Source organism: Pongo pygmaeus, chromosome 3, assembly GCF_028885625.2.
Source record: "Pongo pygmaeus isolate AG05252 chromosome 3, NHGRI_mPonPyg2-v2.0_pri, whole genome shotgun sequence".
Classification (NCBI taxonomy): Eukaryota; Metazoa; Chordata; class Mammalia; order Primates; family Hominidae; genus Pongo; species Pongo pygmaeus.
In genome coordinates this window covers 68,453,071-68,469,752 of record NC_072376.2, presented here as the reverse complement: position 1 = coordinate 68,469,752, position 16,682 = coordinate 68,453,071, and the positions used below count along the sequence as shown (strand labels likewise).

The following is a 16,682-nucleotide window of genomic DNA, read 5'->3' as shown; positions in this document are numbered from 1 at the left end:
CCTGCCTCGGCCTCCCAAAGTGCTGGGATTACAGGCTTGTGTTACTGCATCTGGCCAGTCAAATCTTAAAGCTCCAAAATGATCCCCTTTGAGCCCCTGTCTCACATCCAGGTCATGCTGATGCAAGAGGTGGGTTCCCATGGTCTTGGGCAGCTCTGCCCCTGTGGCTTTGCAGGGTACAGCCTCCCTCTGGGCTGCCTTTACAGGCCAGTGTTGAGTGTCTGTGGCTTTTGCAGGCACACAGTACAAGCTTTCCGTGGATATACCATTCTAGGGTCTGGAGGACAGAGGCTTCTCACAGCTCCACTAGGCAGCACCCCAGTAGGGACTCTTTGTGGGGGTTCACACCCCACATTAACGTTCTGCACTGCCCTAGCAGAGGTTCTCCATGAGGGCCCCACCCCTGCAGCAAACTTCTGCCTGGGCATCTAGGTGTTTCCATACATCTTCTGAAATCTAGGCAGAGGTTCCCAAACCTCAACTCTTGACTTCTGTGTACTTGTAGGCTCAATACCACATGAAAGCTCCCAAGGCTTGAGGCTTGCACTCTCTGAAGCCATGGCCAGAGCTCTACATTGGCCCCTTTCAGCCATGGCTGAAGTGGCTGGGACGCAGGGCATCAAGTCCCTAGGCTGCCCTGGAGACATGCCCTGGAGATATTTTCACCATTGTCTTGGGGATTAACGTTTGGCTCCTTGTTACTTATGCAAATTTCTGTAGCCCGCTTGAATTTCTCCTCTGAAAATGGGATTTTCTTTTCTATTGCGTTGTCAGGCTGCAAATTTTCTGAACTTTTATGCTCTGCTTCCCTTTCAAAATGGAATGCCTTTAACAGCACCCAAGTCACCTCTTGAATGCTTTGCTACTTAGAAATTTCTTCTGCCAGATAACCTAAATCATCTCTCTTAAGTTCAAAGTTCCACAAATCTCTAGGTCAGGGGCAAAATGCTGCCAGTCTCTTTGCTAAAACATAAAAAGATTCACCTTTGCTCCAGTTCCCAACAAGTTCCTCATTTCCATCCACCTCAGCCTGGATTTCATTGTCTATATCATTATCAGCATTTTGGTCAAAGCCATTTGACAAGACTCTAGGGAGTTCGAAACTTTCCTACATTTTCCTGTCTTCTTCAGAGTCCTCCAAACTGTTCCAACCTCTGCCTGTTACTCAGTTCCAAAAAGTTACTCAGTTCCGAAAGCGCTTCCACATTTTTGGATATATTTTCAGTGGCACCCCAATCCCCATAAGAATTTACTGTATTAGTTGGTTTACAAGCTGCTGAGACTGGGCAATTTACAAAAGAAAGAGGTTTAATGGACTTAGAGTTCCACATGGCTGGGGAGGCCTCACAATCATGGTGGGAGGCAAGGAGGAGCAAGTCACATCTTATATGGGTGGCAGCGAGCTTGTGCAGGGAAAATTCCCTTTTTCAAAACCACCAGATCTTGTGAGACTTACTCACTATCACGAGACTAGTACAGGAAAGACCTGACTCCATGATTCAATTACCTCTCACTGGACCTCTCCCACAACACGTAGGAATCCAAGATGAGATTTTGGCAAGGACTCAGCCAAACCATATTAGTAACTGTTTGGGGTAACTTTTTTCTGAATAAGTTTTCATAGAAACAATTCATGTTCATGGTAGAAACTTGAAAAAATAAAAATATAAAAGAGCAATTAAAATAACCCACAATTATACCTTGGGTTCACATTGTGTATATACAATTTAGTGTTCTGCCTTTTTCATTATAGTGAAAATTTGTAGATACTATATATTCCACAATAACAAGATTTTTATTGTGCAACATTTCATTGAATTATTTGCTCAACCATTACCCTATTGTTGGAGGTTTAGGTTGTTTACAACTAGTTTTCTTTATTAAATATAAACTAATACTAATCTACATTCCTAATAATAGCAAATGTAGGTCGGTATTAGTTTATATTTAATAAACAGCAATTACTAGAGCAATTGCTACTGCATATGCCAAGCATTGTACTAAATACTTGAATTATCTTACTAAGTTTCATAATAATCCTATGAGAGAATTATTTTCCTTTTACAGATGATGAAACCAAGGATTACAGGCTAATTAAGGTGCTCACAGCAAGGAAAAATCCTTTACCTCTAATTTATCTGACATAAATGTTCCAATATGGTTTTTTATGAATAAGTAAATGGGACTGTTCAAAGATTCCAAATGCCTGTAGAAATATGTAATTATTAGGTCCAAATTGAGAAATTTGAAGTTTTTCTCAATTCATTTTACATATATATATATGAAGTTGTTTAATGAATATTTAGTTGTTTTGTTGAGCGGGTATTTTTAACATTAGAAATTATTATTCTACTCCAATCAAATAACATCTTATACCCCTATAGTCCTTATTTTGTGGTCTACAGAAAATAGTAGGAACACAGGCTCCAAAACTGAGCCTTTCATTTTCATTAGCAGATAGTAAAGCCACTGTAATCAAGAGAAATAAAAAATGAGAGGTGGTGAAAATTCTTGATTTTACAATACTTGAATATATGCAGTGTTCACAGATTTTCAAGTACCTACAGAGATGAAACTAAGTTAAACTAGTTAGCTAACCAGCTGAGGCTGTGCTCCCCACCGCTGTTTTAATGAATGGATAGGAATGATTTACAAGCAGCACATTTTTTGATGGTATATAAGAGCTTGCTTCGAAAGTGCTTAAAGATGGTCGAAATGGTTTCCTAAGTAGTTGAACCTGTTTCTGTAGCAGAATACAGACTTTTGAAATAGTGCCAAACTAGGTCAAGAAAGTCCCAATTAGAGAATTCAGAATTAAATGAAGCTTTAGAGTGCTCAATGACTCTAAAAAAAAGTACTAAAATACATACTGCCAAATCTTATCCAAACCTGAGGGATTAACTTTAATTTGTGAACATGCTGGAGCTAAACTCTTGGGTACCCAAGCGGGTCAAGGAACAAAGCAAAAGCTAGAAGTAAGAAGTACTGAAATTTTAGTTACAAGCCTCAAACAGGTAAACCCAAGGCGCTACAAATGAAGAATTAAAGGAATGAAAGGCGAAAGAATAAAGGGGCCAAAGAGGTGATCTCCTGAGAGCCTAGCCCCAAACTTCTATAGAGACTTAACTTCTGCTTTTCTAGACACGCATGGGCACCCAGAACTCCGAATGGGGAGGAATGCTCTAGGCGCCCTGCTGCCCTCCAGCCCGCGCGGCGGCGCGTCTCAGTCCACCCCTGGGGCGCGCGGCTGTCACCCAGGGCGGGGCGGCGCGGGCGTTGCCAAGACGCGGGCCGCGCGCGTCCCTGGCAGCCAACCCGTCCACGTCAAGGTTTGTTTAATAATCGCCAGGGTATTTATGGCCGGGCTCAGGCGGCTGCTGGGGAGCCAGGAGACCGCGCGGGGCGGCGGATGAGGCGCGGCGGCTGCGGCCCAGGGCACCTCCCCCCCGGCTTCCCGAACCCGGCCAGGTCCGACCCGAGGGGGAGGATGGAAACACCTGCCGCGCTCTGAGCCCCCCAGAAGAGAACACCCTTCCCGCCATATCACCCCACGGTCCTGCGGAGGCCACCGCCTGGTCCCCCCAAGTCTCCATCGCGCAGCGTGGGGCCGAGCGGAATAGTGAGCGATGGCGGAAAACCTGAAAAGACTGGTCTCAAACGAAGCTTTACGAACGTTGCAGGAAAAGCTAGACTTCTGGCTGAAGGAGTACAACGTGAGTCTGGGTGAAAAACCCCCGGGGCTCGCCCTCCCATAGGTTCCAGCACAGCCCTCGTCGGGGATTTCTTAGGGCTGGAGTTGGTGGCCACTTTGCAAAGCCTCCGCGATTGTGATTCCTAACCAGGATGTCAGCTTTCGACCGGGATCGCTGGGGAAGGAAGGACATGTGTGTACGTGCCTTTGTCTCCGAGCTTCGGGAGGCGGGGCGCAGGTGGCGCGGCCTGCGGAGCGCAGCACTAGGCTGCGGAGACTGGAGAGTGCTTCCAATCAGTGGTAACTAAGGACGCCGGCGACCTAGCAATAGGGAAGCCCTGCTGTCCGCGGCTGGTCTGGTCATGCCCGCCACTCTCTCCCATCCCCCTTGCCAGCGCAATCCACACCGCCTGCTTCCCCAATCCCGAATTATTTTTTACTACAACCCTCTCCTGCCCAGGGTTTGTATCAGAATGGATTTGTATAAACACAACCCAGGAGTTATTTACACAGAAATCAGCGAAACGGACACTTGTTAACCTTGCGGGTTTCACTTGCGTGCTGGTGGGCCTGGCAATTGAGGCATAGTTCCAACACCAGGGCGGATTCAGGCCTTTTTCCAGGCATTTGTGAGAAGCCAGTATTCTGTCACCAAACCCATGAGCACTTTTCAAATTTCATTAATCCCTACTCGCACCCTGGCTCCCCATAATTCCCCCCTTCCCCCAAATAGAAATGTGAGTGTTGAATTTGCTTTACATTCGGTCGGTCCGTCTTAAATAGGGATTTCCCCTCTTACATAATAAGTGGAGCGGTCAGGCAAAAGAACAGTGGACCGGAAATTAGCCCTCCCTTGTTTCTACATTTGGCTCTGCATATAACTAGCTGAATGACGGAGTCAAATTATTTTACTTCTCTGGGTCTTAGTACCTCATCTGTGAAATAGCAGAGATTGGTCTAGATGATATGTAAATTTCCTGTTCAGGTTTTAATTTTTTGAACCTAGATTAGCTTGTTTCTGTGATCCTGCCTGTTATGAGGTCCTTAGGCTTCTCCATTCACCCTTTAACCAGTGCTCCTGAAGTGGAGGGGAGCTCAAAGAGCAGCTACAGCTTTCTCCTTAGCCTTCCTTTCTAGTGCTTCCTGTTCAATCTCTTTGCTCCGTTTTAAAGAACCAGCGCTGACCATTCGTTCTCCATTAAGAATTCTGGAAAGTTAAAATGACATCTTTATCATAAAAGACTTGGGTTCCCCCCAACTAATTTTAAAAGTACCTACTACTTAGTCTCAGGAGGTTGAGAATAAGAAATTCTAACATGTATACAGTATTTACCCCTTTTTTTGCCCAGTGGCCTAACTAAACTCTGAATTTTAAAAAACAGGTTGTTTGTCACAATGTTTATTACAAATAACACTAGGATTTGTCTGGAACTAATAAACAATTATTTTAGAAACTCCCTGTAAGTGATGAGAAGCGCCTTAGTTTATTACATTTTCCTGTCTTGATAACATCCCATTCTCTGTTCTCATTAAAACCATTTCCATCCAGCTGTTCCCTTCATCTCTCTACAGTAGAGGCTGCACTCACAGCCACCAGTGTTTTTCATACCTTGTGGCCACTGCCCAGGTTCCATCATTTCGCCTGAGTTTGCAGGCATCTTTATCACATTGGAATGTTGACACCTGTATTCTTCCCCCTCCACTCCTGCTTCATCTCTTACAAGTATGCTGATGAATCTTATTTCTATAGGATGTGTTCCCATCTGAGCTCTCACTTCTCCAACTGCCCACTGGACATCTTTCAATAGTGAATGCTATTGAAATGCTCAAAATGCTCAAAGTCAAATCTGTCCAAAATGGAATTTAGCCTCTCCCATGCCCCAACCACAGGTCTCATGTTTCTAAGTAATCTTCATCATTATATAATCCACTCCCTTTTCACCATCATAATCTGTTGGTTCTAACTTAAAAGTTCATACAGAATCTAAACACTTTTCACCACCCCCACTGCTACCACCCTTCTCCATCCTTGATCATCTTTCACCTGGATTATTACAAAAATAACAACCCACAGAGACTCTTCTAAATGTCAAGTCAGATCAAGTTACTCTTTTTGCAAGACACTCTAAATTTCCTATTTCAGTCAGAAGAAGCCAAAGCTCCTACAATGACCTTCAAAGTCCTACACAATTGTGCCCCTTTAAGCTCTTTAACTTTATCTGTTACTCTCTCCCTTGCTCAGCCCACTCCAGCAGTACTAGCTTTCTTGCTCGTCCTAGAGCAATGCTGTCCAATAGAACTTTGTATGATGATGGACAGGTTCTATATCTGCATTGTCCAATAAGGTGACTATTGGGCACTTGAAATGTGGCAAGTGCACACTGAAGAACAGAATTTTTAATTTGACTTAAGTCCAATTTAAATTCAGATAGCCACATGCAGCTCATGGCTGCTGTCTCAGACAGCACAGTTCTGGAGATGTGGACATGCTTCTGCTTCAGGGAATTTTGCACTCACTGTTTTGTCTGCCTGGAAAACTTTTCACCTGTTGATATTTGAGTGAGATAGTGACATCCTCACTTTCTTAGGAGAGCTTTACTTCTTAGAAAGGGTAACAACCTGCAGGCTGGGAAGCAGGCCCCTGCTGAAACCAGAGGCAGACACTTGGAAGTAGGAAATGTAATCAGGAATTAATGATGAATGGGTTGGCCACATGTATACATATTCAACAGGTAATATTCACGAAGGGCGAATGCTCACAAGCATAGTAAGCAAACATGCATGTTACGTTCATCCTATATTCATTTTGGGGTAGAAGCTTAACATTTAAATGTATTACAATTAGGCCCTGTACATCAAAGGTGGAGGCAGGGACATGAAGGAACTTAGTGTACAGCCTCTGTGGACCGGCCAGAACCAGCCTATGGTCCGTGGTCTCTTATCAAGAGAAAGTTACTGAAATCAGTCTCTTATCCAGTCGAAGTTGCAGTTATGGACTGTGGAACAGGGGAGGGGATCATTTAGTCAGTCTGGTGGTCAGTGAATTGCAATTGTTTTAACATTGTTTATCTTGAGGCCAGTACTTGCTTAGCTACTAGATAAAAAGAAAAAAGCCTTTGACAATTAGAACACGGTTGATTCTTCATGTGTAGGGGTATGTGACTTAATCCTTGCCTGGCATGACCTTAGGTCTTTATCTTATTGCTGTAAAGAGTCTGTTATATTAGTCTTAAGATCTCTGTGTTAACAGTAGCTTCATGCAGTCCAGAAAATTCTGCCTGTAACAGAACTAGCAGTATTTTTGCAGCAATCATGGTAGCAAAAGGAGGCTCTTAGCCCATATCTGTGTCACAGGGGTTAGTAGCTTTAAAAGAACATGTCTTTATGTTAGTAATGTTGGTGGTTATATTCCTGAATGTTTTATTCTTTTCTATTAACTCTTGCTTTCCTGTCTGCACAAAGCCATTAGAATGTGTTTGAAGTTTATTTATTTCAGTTCTACACTTATAACATGGAAAGTTCTTATTCATTTCCCTGCCTTCATTCATGCCCACTTCCAATCCAACTTTGATACAGCTGTTTGAGGCATCATTTTTATGGCTCTCATTGCCAATACTAGTGATTCTCAACACAGGCAATGCATTGTCCCCTAGAACATTGTTTTTAAAACTTACCTACAGGACTCAATGCATTTTACTTCACAGTATAGCACACATAAACCCTTATACTTAAAAACTCAAGTTTCACAATAATTCTTACCTTTACTCATTGTGGTATGTTTTTCTATTTTCTTTTTAGTAGTAGTTGCTGTTTGAGACTCACTAAATTGATTTTGTTACCCACTAATGCTGTGGTTATCAATCTTCATTGCATATAGGAATTATCTAAAAACCTTTTATGTTTCCAATGACCAGGCCCCACACGAGAGCAATTAAATCTATTCCTAGGAGTGGGAGCCCACAAAACTCCTCAGGCAAAGCCTTTCCTGAAACTTCGTGGCCCTTACCAGCTTCTCTTTTGAGTTTTACCTCTGAAATCTGGACCAATTTTTATTATAGTAAGTAGCATATGTTTTTGCATTTATTTTCATGTCTATCTTAGACTATAAATTCCTCCAGGGCAGGAGACATTGTGTCCCTAGCATCTACTGCATAGTGGCGTCTCCATAAAATTTCTTCAGAGTATAAATGCATGAATAAACCATGCCCTTCTGCTTCTTGAAACCATCTGCTTCTTCGGCCTCCTTATTCTTCTTCATCTTGCTTCCTGGGTGTCCTCTGATTTCTGATTGCTCTTGTTTTGTTTTTTATCCACTGGCTCTTCTTACTCAGACCACTTCTGACATGGCAAAATTGCCCCTCGTTCTGCCCTCAGCCCTCTCCTCACTCTTTCCTCTCCCTGGTAATCTCATCTGTGCATGTGGCTTCTGCACTCTCCCACTTGCTGAAGCCTTCCAAAGCCACACCTCCCAGTCCTGTCTCTCTTCTAAGCTCCAGACTTACTTTCCATCTGCTTTGGGGAAAGCATTGTGGTTGAGAGCTCAGCTCCAGTGCTGGAGGCTGCAGGAATGGGTCCCCACTATTGTCTCTTCAAATTACTTAATTTGTTTTTCCTCAGTGGTGAATTTTGGATGATGATGGCATCCCATTTGTAGGTTTGTTCTGAGGATTAAATGGAGCCATGTATATAAAGCTCTTAGCACAGGGCCTGGCTGGCATAGAGTAGGTAATCAGTAATTATTAGGTACTACTACTGGACATTCCATCCGAAGGTCCTGCAGGCCCCCTCACTTGTTCAAACCCAAACTCAGGATCATCCCTCTCATACCTCTTACTCGTTTCTAAACTCTCTGACCTTCTTAGGTAATGCTGAAATCAGTGGGACCTTTACTGGCACAGGCGTAATTTGGGGCTGGGAAGGACCTTTGGGAGACCCTTGGTATGTCTATAGCCTCCAGCATCTCTCAGCTAGATGGTTATACCCATCTACCTCCCCACCAGACTCACCCTGTGACCCAAACTCTATCTGGTCTGCTTTTGCCAGACAGATTGTTGTAACATGCAAAGCAAATAATGAGCACGTCACACCCACCTTCCTCTGTTGCATCCTTAAACATTTTGATGATGGAATAAAGCCCAAGACCCTTAATGTGGCAAGTCAAGTCTTTCAAACTTGGTCTCTGGACCCTGTACTCACTTTCCTCTAATATGCCTTGGTACCTTCTGTTCCTCCTCTTGAAATGCCCTTCCCTCTTACCCTTCACACATCACCAGAGGTTATTTTGCTGCTCCTATAGCTTGTTATCCACACAGAGCACTTAATATAAACTCTGAGGTAATTATTTATCCCCTATGTGCCTCTTGTTCTCCATCTCACTTCCCTATCTAATTAGTTCACTGACTGCAGGCAACTTTTTTTTTTAATATAGCTTTGTTGCCTGAGCTTTGTTTCCAGGGCCTTACATATAAAAGAAACTCAATGATTTATGAATGAATAAATCTGGAGAGTCTGTGCTTTGGAGACAGTATAATTAGTCCATATCTTTGCTCTGTTTGTCTTGTGTGGGTATGTGGGTATGTGTTTACTAGAATAATGTGACCCTATTGCAACTTGATTATCTTGTGCAATGCTTTGTGTTTAGAAGTTGCAGCATGTTGTAATATGTCTTGGGAAGGGGAACTGTGTGACATAGGATATTCTCTCCTGTTATTTAAGATGTGTTTAAAAACTCATTTGACCACCATTCCTCTGGGTACCCAGTATGTACCAGGCACTGGGCAAGGCATAGGAATAGATGGTAATGATACCACAATAATACTTCTAATTATTGTGTACCTCTTTTATGCTAGACTCTGCTCATGAGATCAGCTACCTCCTAAACAGAAGGAAACAGAGCCTCATATTTAAACGTCTTTTCTAAGGGAATTCAGCTGATAAGTTGAGAACCAGATTTGAACACAGGTCTGCCTTATTCCTAAGCCACTGGCTCCTTTCAATACTGCATGCTACCTCATAGGTGCCAATTGATGAACACCTTCTGTGTCTGAGGTGCTGGGCATGTATTATTTTGATTTAATTCTAATGCTCCACAAGGCATTATTATCCCCATTGCATGGGAGTGGAATGGGCTCAGAGAAGTTGAGTAACTTGTGCAGGGTCACATAGAACTGTGGCAAGCAGCAGAGCTGAGATACTCAGGTTTGCTTGACTCCCGAGCTCATTCTCCGTCCACTTAGCACGTGGAATGATCTAGCCAGAGGGCAAAAGGCTTGTAAGCAGGTAATTGAAGTTCAGTGTAATAAGTGCAGGTATAAAATGGCCAGGGCAAGGAGCTGCTGAATTAATGAGGAAGAAATGGAGATAGCTGTTCAGGCTATGGGTTTTAAATGCTCTATCACATCAACATTACACTGTTAAATCATTCATTCATCAACTGTTGTTTAGACCCTTCAGTTTGCTAGGATACTAGTGGCAATAGATACAAACATGAGCAAAGAAAGATCATTTTTAAAAAGAACTCATGATCTTTTTGGGAGGAGAGATTAGATGGATGAGATGGAGAAAAAATGGCTGCAGGAGAAATCAATGCTACAACAGAATTAGTCACCAGGTACCATTTACCAAGCATGGAAATTAAACCAGCTGCCCTCTCAGTTACAAGTCCATCCCATCCAAACTCCATGCCAGGTGTGAAGGCTCTCCCGGTCAACTTGCCCTGCCAACCTCTAAATGACCTTCTGTGCCTCTGCCACATTGACATATTCAAGGTTGCCAAACTTGTTCCTGTCACAGAACCTTTGTCCTTGCTGTTCCCACTGCCTGGCAAGCTCTTTCCCTAGTGCTGTGCTTCCCTGAATCTTGTAACCCAGGAATACTCAAGGGTCCCCTCCACAGAGAAGCGTTCCCTGGATGCCTTCCCCATTCACTCTTGGTTGCATCATCCAGTCCTCCATCTACTCCCAGCAAGAATCATGATCTAAAAGTCAGTATAGTTTAGTAGTTAAGAGCATGGGCTCTGGAAGCTGGGCTGCTGGGGTCCAATCTCATCTCTGATAATTTACTAACTGGGTAGCCAAGAACCAGCTACTTAACCTCTCTGTACCTCAGCTTTCTCATCTGAAATGGGAATGATAATAATAGTTCTTCTAGCTCCTATTGTACTAGTGAGAGAATTAGCTGAGTTTGTATATATAAAGCACTAATAGAGCCTGGCATATAGGAGAGATATAATAAATACAAAGTGAGTGAATCATCTCATTTACATGCATCCATCCAATACACAATGAGTCTGAATACAGGGGCACTGTAGAATGCAGGAGTGGGAATACAGCAACCAACAGGACAGGCCCAGTCTCTGTCCTCAAGGAGCTTCTTGCCTGTCTGAACCATTTCCTTGGTTGACGCAGATGTGCATTTGACTTGTAAACTTTTGCCTAGAGATTATCTCAACTTTTCTCTTACTCCTAGTTTCTATCCGCCTTGTATGCTGTTTTCTGTTCTGGGATTTGTTGTGTCCAGGAGGCACCGAGGACCAATGCCTTATTGAGCCCTGAGGTGACACATAAATCGATGCATTTTTACAACCACATGATGTTTGTTGCTTGTAGTTGTATTCCTTCTTCTAATGTTAGAGTCAGTTAGAGGTTTGGCTTATGTTGAAATGGCAGAATCTTTCAAAGGAATGAGGAAAGCAGAATAATAGCTAAAAGGTTCACTTCTTGGCCTCCTCGTCTTCTGTTCTCATTGCTTAGAATGTTTCACAACCACTGGAACCACCTCCTTTTCCAAGTCTGGCTAATTTCATCTTGGACTAGATTTCACTTCCTCTTGGAAGCCTTCCCAGACTTTCCAAGACAATGGACTCTTGGGTAGAGCTTGCACTCATCTGTGTAGGTAAGACTTATTATTCCGCTGCAGGGTAACTGGCTATTCATCTGTCTGCCCCACGAGTCTGCAAGTGCCAAGTGCCTTATATCCTCAACCCAGCAATACCTTCTTGCTGTTAAGACGTAATGTTCTCTATGCATATATAATATATACAAATTGAATTTATGTAGAGGACAGGAACCAATAAAGCAGGTAAATTCGGCAGTCATTTGTATTGTCTTATAACAGGTCTATTTACTTTTTAAATGTATTTTTGTAGGGTTTTACTGAGTAGGATTATTGCTATAAAAAACAACCTCCAAATCTTAGTGGCTTAACACACCCAAACCAACTTTCTCAACCATGTGACAGTTCAGTGCAAGCATTCAGTCAGTAGCCTTGCAAATCTTGTGGCTCCACCATCCCTTATGCCCTCAGCATTCTCTCTTGGCTCTTCTGCATTTAGTTGGCAGAGGGGAAAAGAAAAAATAATCGTTCAAGAGATTCTCTTCTGGGCCAGGCCCCAGGCATATATCACTTCCCATCCAGTTAACCAGAATTCAGTTACATGGCCACACGAACTGCTAGGGTAACTGTGAAATGTGGTCTCGTTGTGTGTCCAGGAGGAAAGGGAGATGGGTTTTGGTGACCACACAGCAGTCCTGCCACAAGAGCATACCAGAGCCAGGCAGTTCTTGGGTCAAGTGAGGCCCTGGTTTGCCTGCAGTGGGTCCCAGAGTGAAGTAATTACCCTGGTTATCTACTGTTTTGCCCTTGCAGACAAACACGTGTGATCAAAATCTAAACCATTGCCTTGAACTCATTGAGCAAGTTGCCAAGGTGCAGGGACAACTCTTTGGGATCCTCACAACAGCAGCCCAAGAAGGTGAGAATGGCTTGTAATTTCCCATCCAGTTCTGCTTGCCTTTCTCTCTTTTCTTGGTGCTTTTTTGTGTTCTTTGACTGTTGGTGTGGTTGGGTTTCTCTCACTGACGTGATGTGTGTTTTCTCTCTTTTTTTTTTAATTATACTTTAAGTTTTAGGGTACATGTACACAACATGCAGGTTAGTTACATATGTATACATGTGCCATGTTGGTGTGCTGCACCCATTAACTCGTCATTTAACATTTTAGGAGGACGTAATGATGGTGTGGAAACAATCAAGTCACGCCTTTTGCCTTGGCTGGAGGCTTCCTTTACTGCTGCTTCCCTGGGAAAATCTGTTGACAGCAAGGTCCCCCCTCTGCAGGTAGGGATGCTGAAGGATAACCCTTGACTTTCTGAACAGTGAGATAAAACGAATCAGAAACCTCCAAGAGAAGAAGAGGACTTAATTCTGGTGGACTGATAGAATGTCACAATTTGTGATGGATATTGGTGGTTTCCATGGGACGGTGTTAGTTTTTGAACAGGTGGAGATCAGACTAGAAAGAGAGCACATACCTTGCTTAAGGCATCCGCATCATTACATCTGGGCAACCAAAACATTAGTTACTTTACTTTTAAACATTTATATGGATTTACCTATAATCCTTTCTAAAACAGCAGCATTTAGAAAGCATTTAGTCTGTTCTGAGAAAACCAAACATCACTTGTTCTCACTCATAAGTGGGAGCTGAACAATGAGAATACATGGACACAGGGAGGGGAACAACACAGCAGGGCCTGTTGGGGGATTGCAGGGGTGAGGGGAGAGAGAGCATTAGGACAAATAGCTAATGCATATGGGGCTTAAAACCTAGTTGACAGGTTGATAGGTGCAGCAAACCACCATGGCACATGTATACCTATGTAAAAAACCTGCACATTCAGCATGTGTATCCCAGAACCTAAAGTAAAAAATAGTAATAATAATAATAACAGAAAGAAAGCATTTAGTCTGTTCTGAGCAAGAGCCTTATAAGATAGTGGCTGAAGGATCCCTGCTTGGAGATCACAGAGCAGAAAACCAGTCCCTCTTTTATGGCCCTGGGTAGGTATCTAAACATTTATGTCTCAATTTTCTTATTTGCTGAATGGAGACAATGGTTTTGCTGATCTAATAGGGTCATTTGTGAGAATTAAATGTGATAAGCACACTAAACAAGTTACACAGGGCCTGACACATGTTAGGTACTTTATAGACTTCAGTTATCATTAAGTAATTTTTTTCCCTGAGAATTTATGGACGCTTCTCAGGTTTTTATCCTCTGTGTGGGTGTTATTCTAGGTATAAAGATGTAGAATGATGTTTCAAACTCTTTTTGGAAATTGAGGTATAATTTATATTCAGTGAAATCCATAGATTGCTATTTCAGCAAATGCATATACCTGTGTAAATTCCCATCCCTATTGGAATATCAGACATCTCCATCACTCTAGAGCATTTCTTGCACGTTCCCCAGGGCAACCATCTTCTGATTTTTATCACTCTAGATTAATTTTGCCTGCACTAGAACTTCATGTGCATGGAGCCATGCATAATGTGCTCTTTTGAGTCGGGCTGTTTTTTAAAAATTCATCCATGTCATTTAATGTATTCAGACTGGTTTATTTTTTTTATTTTTTTATTTTTTTCGTGTATCTTTCCAGGACACATTTGATAGGGAGAGACATAAAGATCCCAGTCCTCGGGATCGGGATGTGCAACAGTTAGACTCTAATTTGAACTCAACCCGGAGTCAACTCAACCAGGTTCAAGACGAGTAAGAGGAATGCAAGTTATCTTTTTCCAAAAAGAATTGTTTTCAATTTAATTAAGTTTTAAATTCAAAAGGAGAATAATGGCTCATGTAAAATGTGGGCATTTGCAAATAAGTAATATGATTGTGTGTGTGTCTGTGTGCATGTGTGTATGACAGAGAGACTGACAGAGAGAGAGTTTAGAGTCAGTGGTCAGTGTCTGTGGATCTGGGGACAGGATATATTATGATACATGGTCCCCTGGTTCCTTCTTTGGAGTTCCTTCTTCATAGGCACATCATCAGCCTATATTGACAAACAGGTAAAGATTGTTAGACAAAAATCTACCTTTTGGGAGGAAAATTTTAAAAAAGATGCAAAAGGGAAAGAATAAAAGAGAGTGAACAATCAGGCAAAGAGGAAAATTAAGAGAAAGACAGCAAAAGTCAAATGAAGCAGGCTGCATCTATCTGTCCATTATACTCATTTAGGGGTGTATGTGTGCTTCTCTGAATCTGAGAGAGTCAGAGTCTTTTAAGAAAGGAAGAATTCAAGATTTTGCAATAACTATTAGGTATAAGAATGTATTTTTAAAAAGTTAAGCAATTCCAGACAACAACACATATCAGATGCATGTTGTGCGCAGAGCCAGGGTAGCAAGCTTAGGGAATCACTGCAAAGAAAATTGTATGTAGACTTTGGGTTTGTACTTGAGGCAGGTAGACAAATATGTATGAAACTGTGTTTGACATACCTAACAAAAAATCCATCAATGGGAATTTCTCCTACCACAGCATTGCTTCATTGCTGACATAAATGGGACAGAAAGTAAGTCTTTTTTTAAAAAAAATTAATAACTAGTTAAGGCTTGGGATGGAATAATGTGTGGTGCTCTGCCTTGTTCCCTGATGACATTTCCATTTTTCTAAGGAAAAAATCTCTATTGATTTAGTTTTGCCTGATTATAAAAGTAATACAAATTTCTTTCTCAAAATGCATACAACAAATAAAAATTGATGAAAATCACTTGTTTTCTTGTCCCCATTAACATTTTGGTATATTTTACTCCAGACATTTTTCTTTGTGCCTGCACCTCCACACATATCCATTCATATTTCCAACTGGAATCATAATCAATGAGCAGTTATATACCTGAAGCAGTCAAAATTTATAAATGTAATATGCAAAAAGCATAAAATATATAATTTATTTCAACCAATGTGAGCTCATTTTGAAGGATTCTTCAATAAGCCACTTCAAGGTCACACAGTCATTTTTGGTTTACCGTAGTCCATTTTCTGTAAACATTCAGCTCATTCCAAGTGCAAACATGCATTAAGAGCTGTTTTTGCCCTCTCATGGGGTCTCCCTTCCCCTCATCCTTTCTAGGGAAGGGATGCTTGCATACTCTCCTGGTGACGGACATGAGGAGTTTTTGGTCTTAAACTGCCCTCTGGGTTCTTGCTGGCCTTAATTTCGTGTAGGCACTAGTGTCTCGTGCTGATGGGTCCTGAGTTGTGCATGTCTTGTCTGGGTAGGTCTCCTGGGACATTAGCTAGCAATGGCTGCAGATGACCCTCCATTTTCATCTAGTTGTGAGGCAGAGCATCAAAACTTTACTGGTTCTTGATGGCTGTCAGCACCAGTAGGGGCCAGAGTTTCCCAGTTCTCTTTCTTGTTTCAGTGACACTGTTGTTACCTATAAGGGGTACCATAGATCAAGAAACTTCATGCATGCTTTAAAAAAACTTTCCATTTGAAAATAATTTCAAACACAGCAAATCTGCTAGAATAGCGCTAAACATTTCCATATGCCCTTTCATATGCCTTTTGCCCTATATGCTTTATCACGTATGTGTTCCTTCTCTTTCTATATATATATTCTCTCCACCAACCATTTGGAAGTTGCATACATGAAGATGCTTGCTGCTTTTCCCTGGTTTTCTTAGTTTCTATTTTTATGTTATTTCAATAGATTTTGGAGAACAAGTGGTATTTGGTTACATGGATAAATTCTTTGGTGGTGATTTCTGAGATTTTGGTGCACCTGTCAACTGAGCGGTATACACTATAGCCAATGTGTAGTATTTTATCCCTCACGCTCCTCCTTCCTTTCCCTCCAAGTCCCCAAAGTCCATTATATCATTCTTATGCCTTTGCATCCTCATAGCTTAACTCCCACTTATAAGTGAGAACCATATGATATTTGGTTTTCCATTCCTGAGTTACTTCACTTAGAATAATGGCTTCCAGCTCCATCCAAGTTGCTGCAAAGGCCGTTATTTCATTTCATTGTATGGCTGAGTAGTATTCCATGGTGTACATATACCACATTTTCTTTATCCACTTGTTGGTTGATGGGCACTTAGGTTGCTTCCATATCTCTGCAATTGTGAATTGTACTGCTATAAACATACATGTGCATGTGTCTTTCTCATAAGATGGCTTCTTTTTCTTTGGGT

General features: G+C 42.0%; 1 protein-coding gene across 8 annotated transcripts in view; it reads left to right on the top strand.

Moving 5' to 3' along the window:
• The first annotated feature begins 3,261 nt into the window (after positions 1-3,261).
• Positions 3,262-16,682, top strand: part of SPATA18 (spermatogenesis associated 18) — a 45,118-nt gene continuing 31,697 nt past the window's right edge. For 2 of the 8 annotated variants that reach the window (XR_010126052.1, XM_063663693.1), the window contains exons 1-4: positions 3,336-3,713; positions 12,338-12,443; positions 12,693-12,808; positions 14,131-14,243. Coding sequence is in view for 5 of the 8 variants with exons in the window: in XM_063663693.1 (XP_063519763.1) it covers positions 3,627-3,713; positions 12,338-12,443; positions 12,693-12,808; positions 14,131-14,243 (422 nt within the window). In the remaining 3 variants the exon portion in view is untranslated. Of the gene's footprint in view, positions 3,714-12,337; positions 12,444-12,692; positions 12,809-14,130; positions 14,244-16,682 lie in introns of those variants that run through there. The other 6 variants (XM_063663694.1, XM_063663692.1, XM_063663690.1 and 3 more) reach the window with 5 other exon arrangements.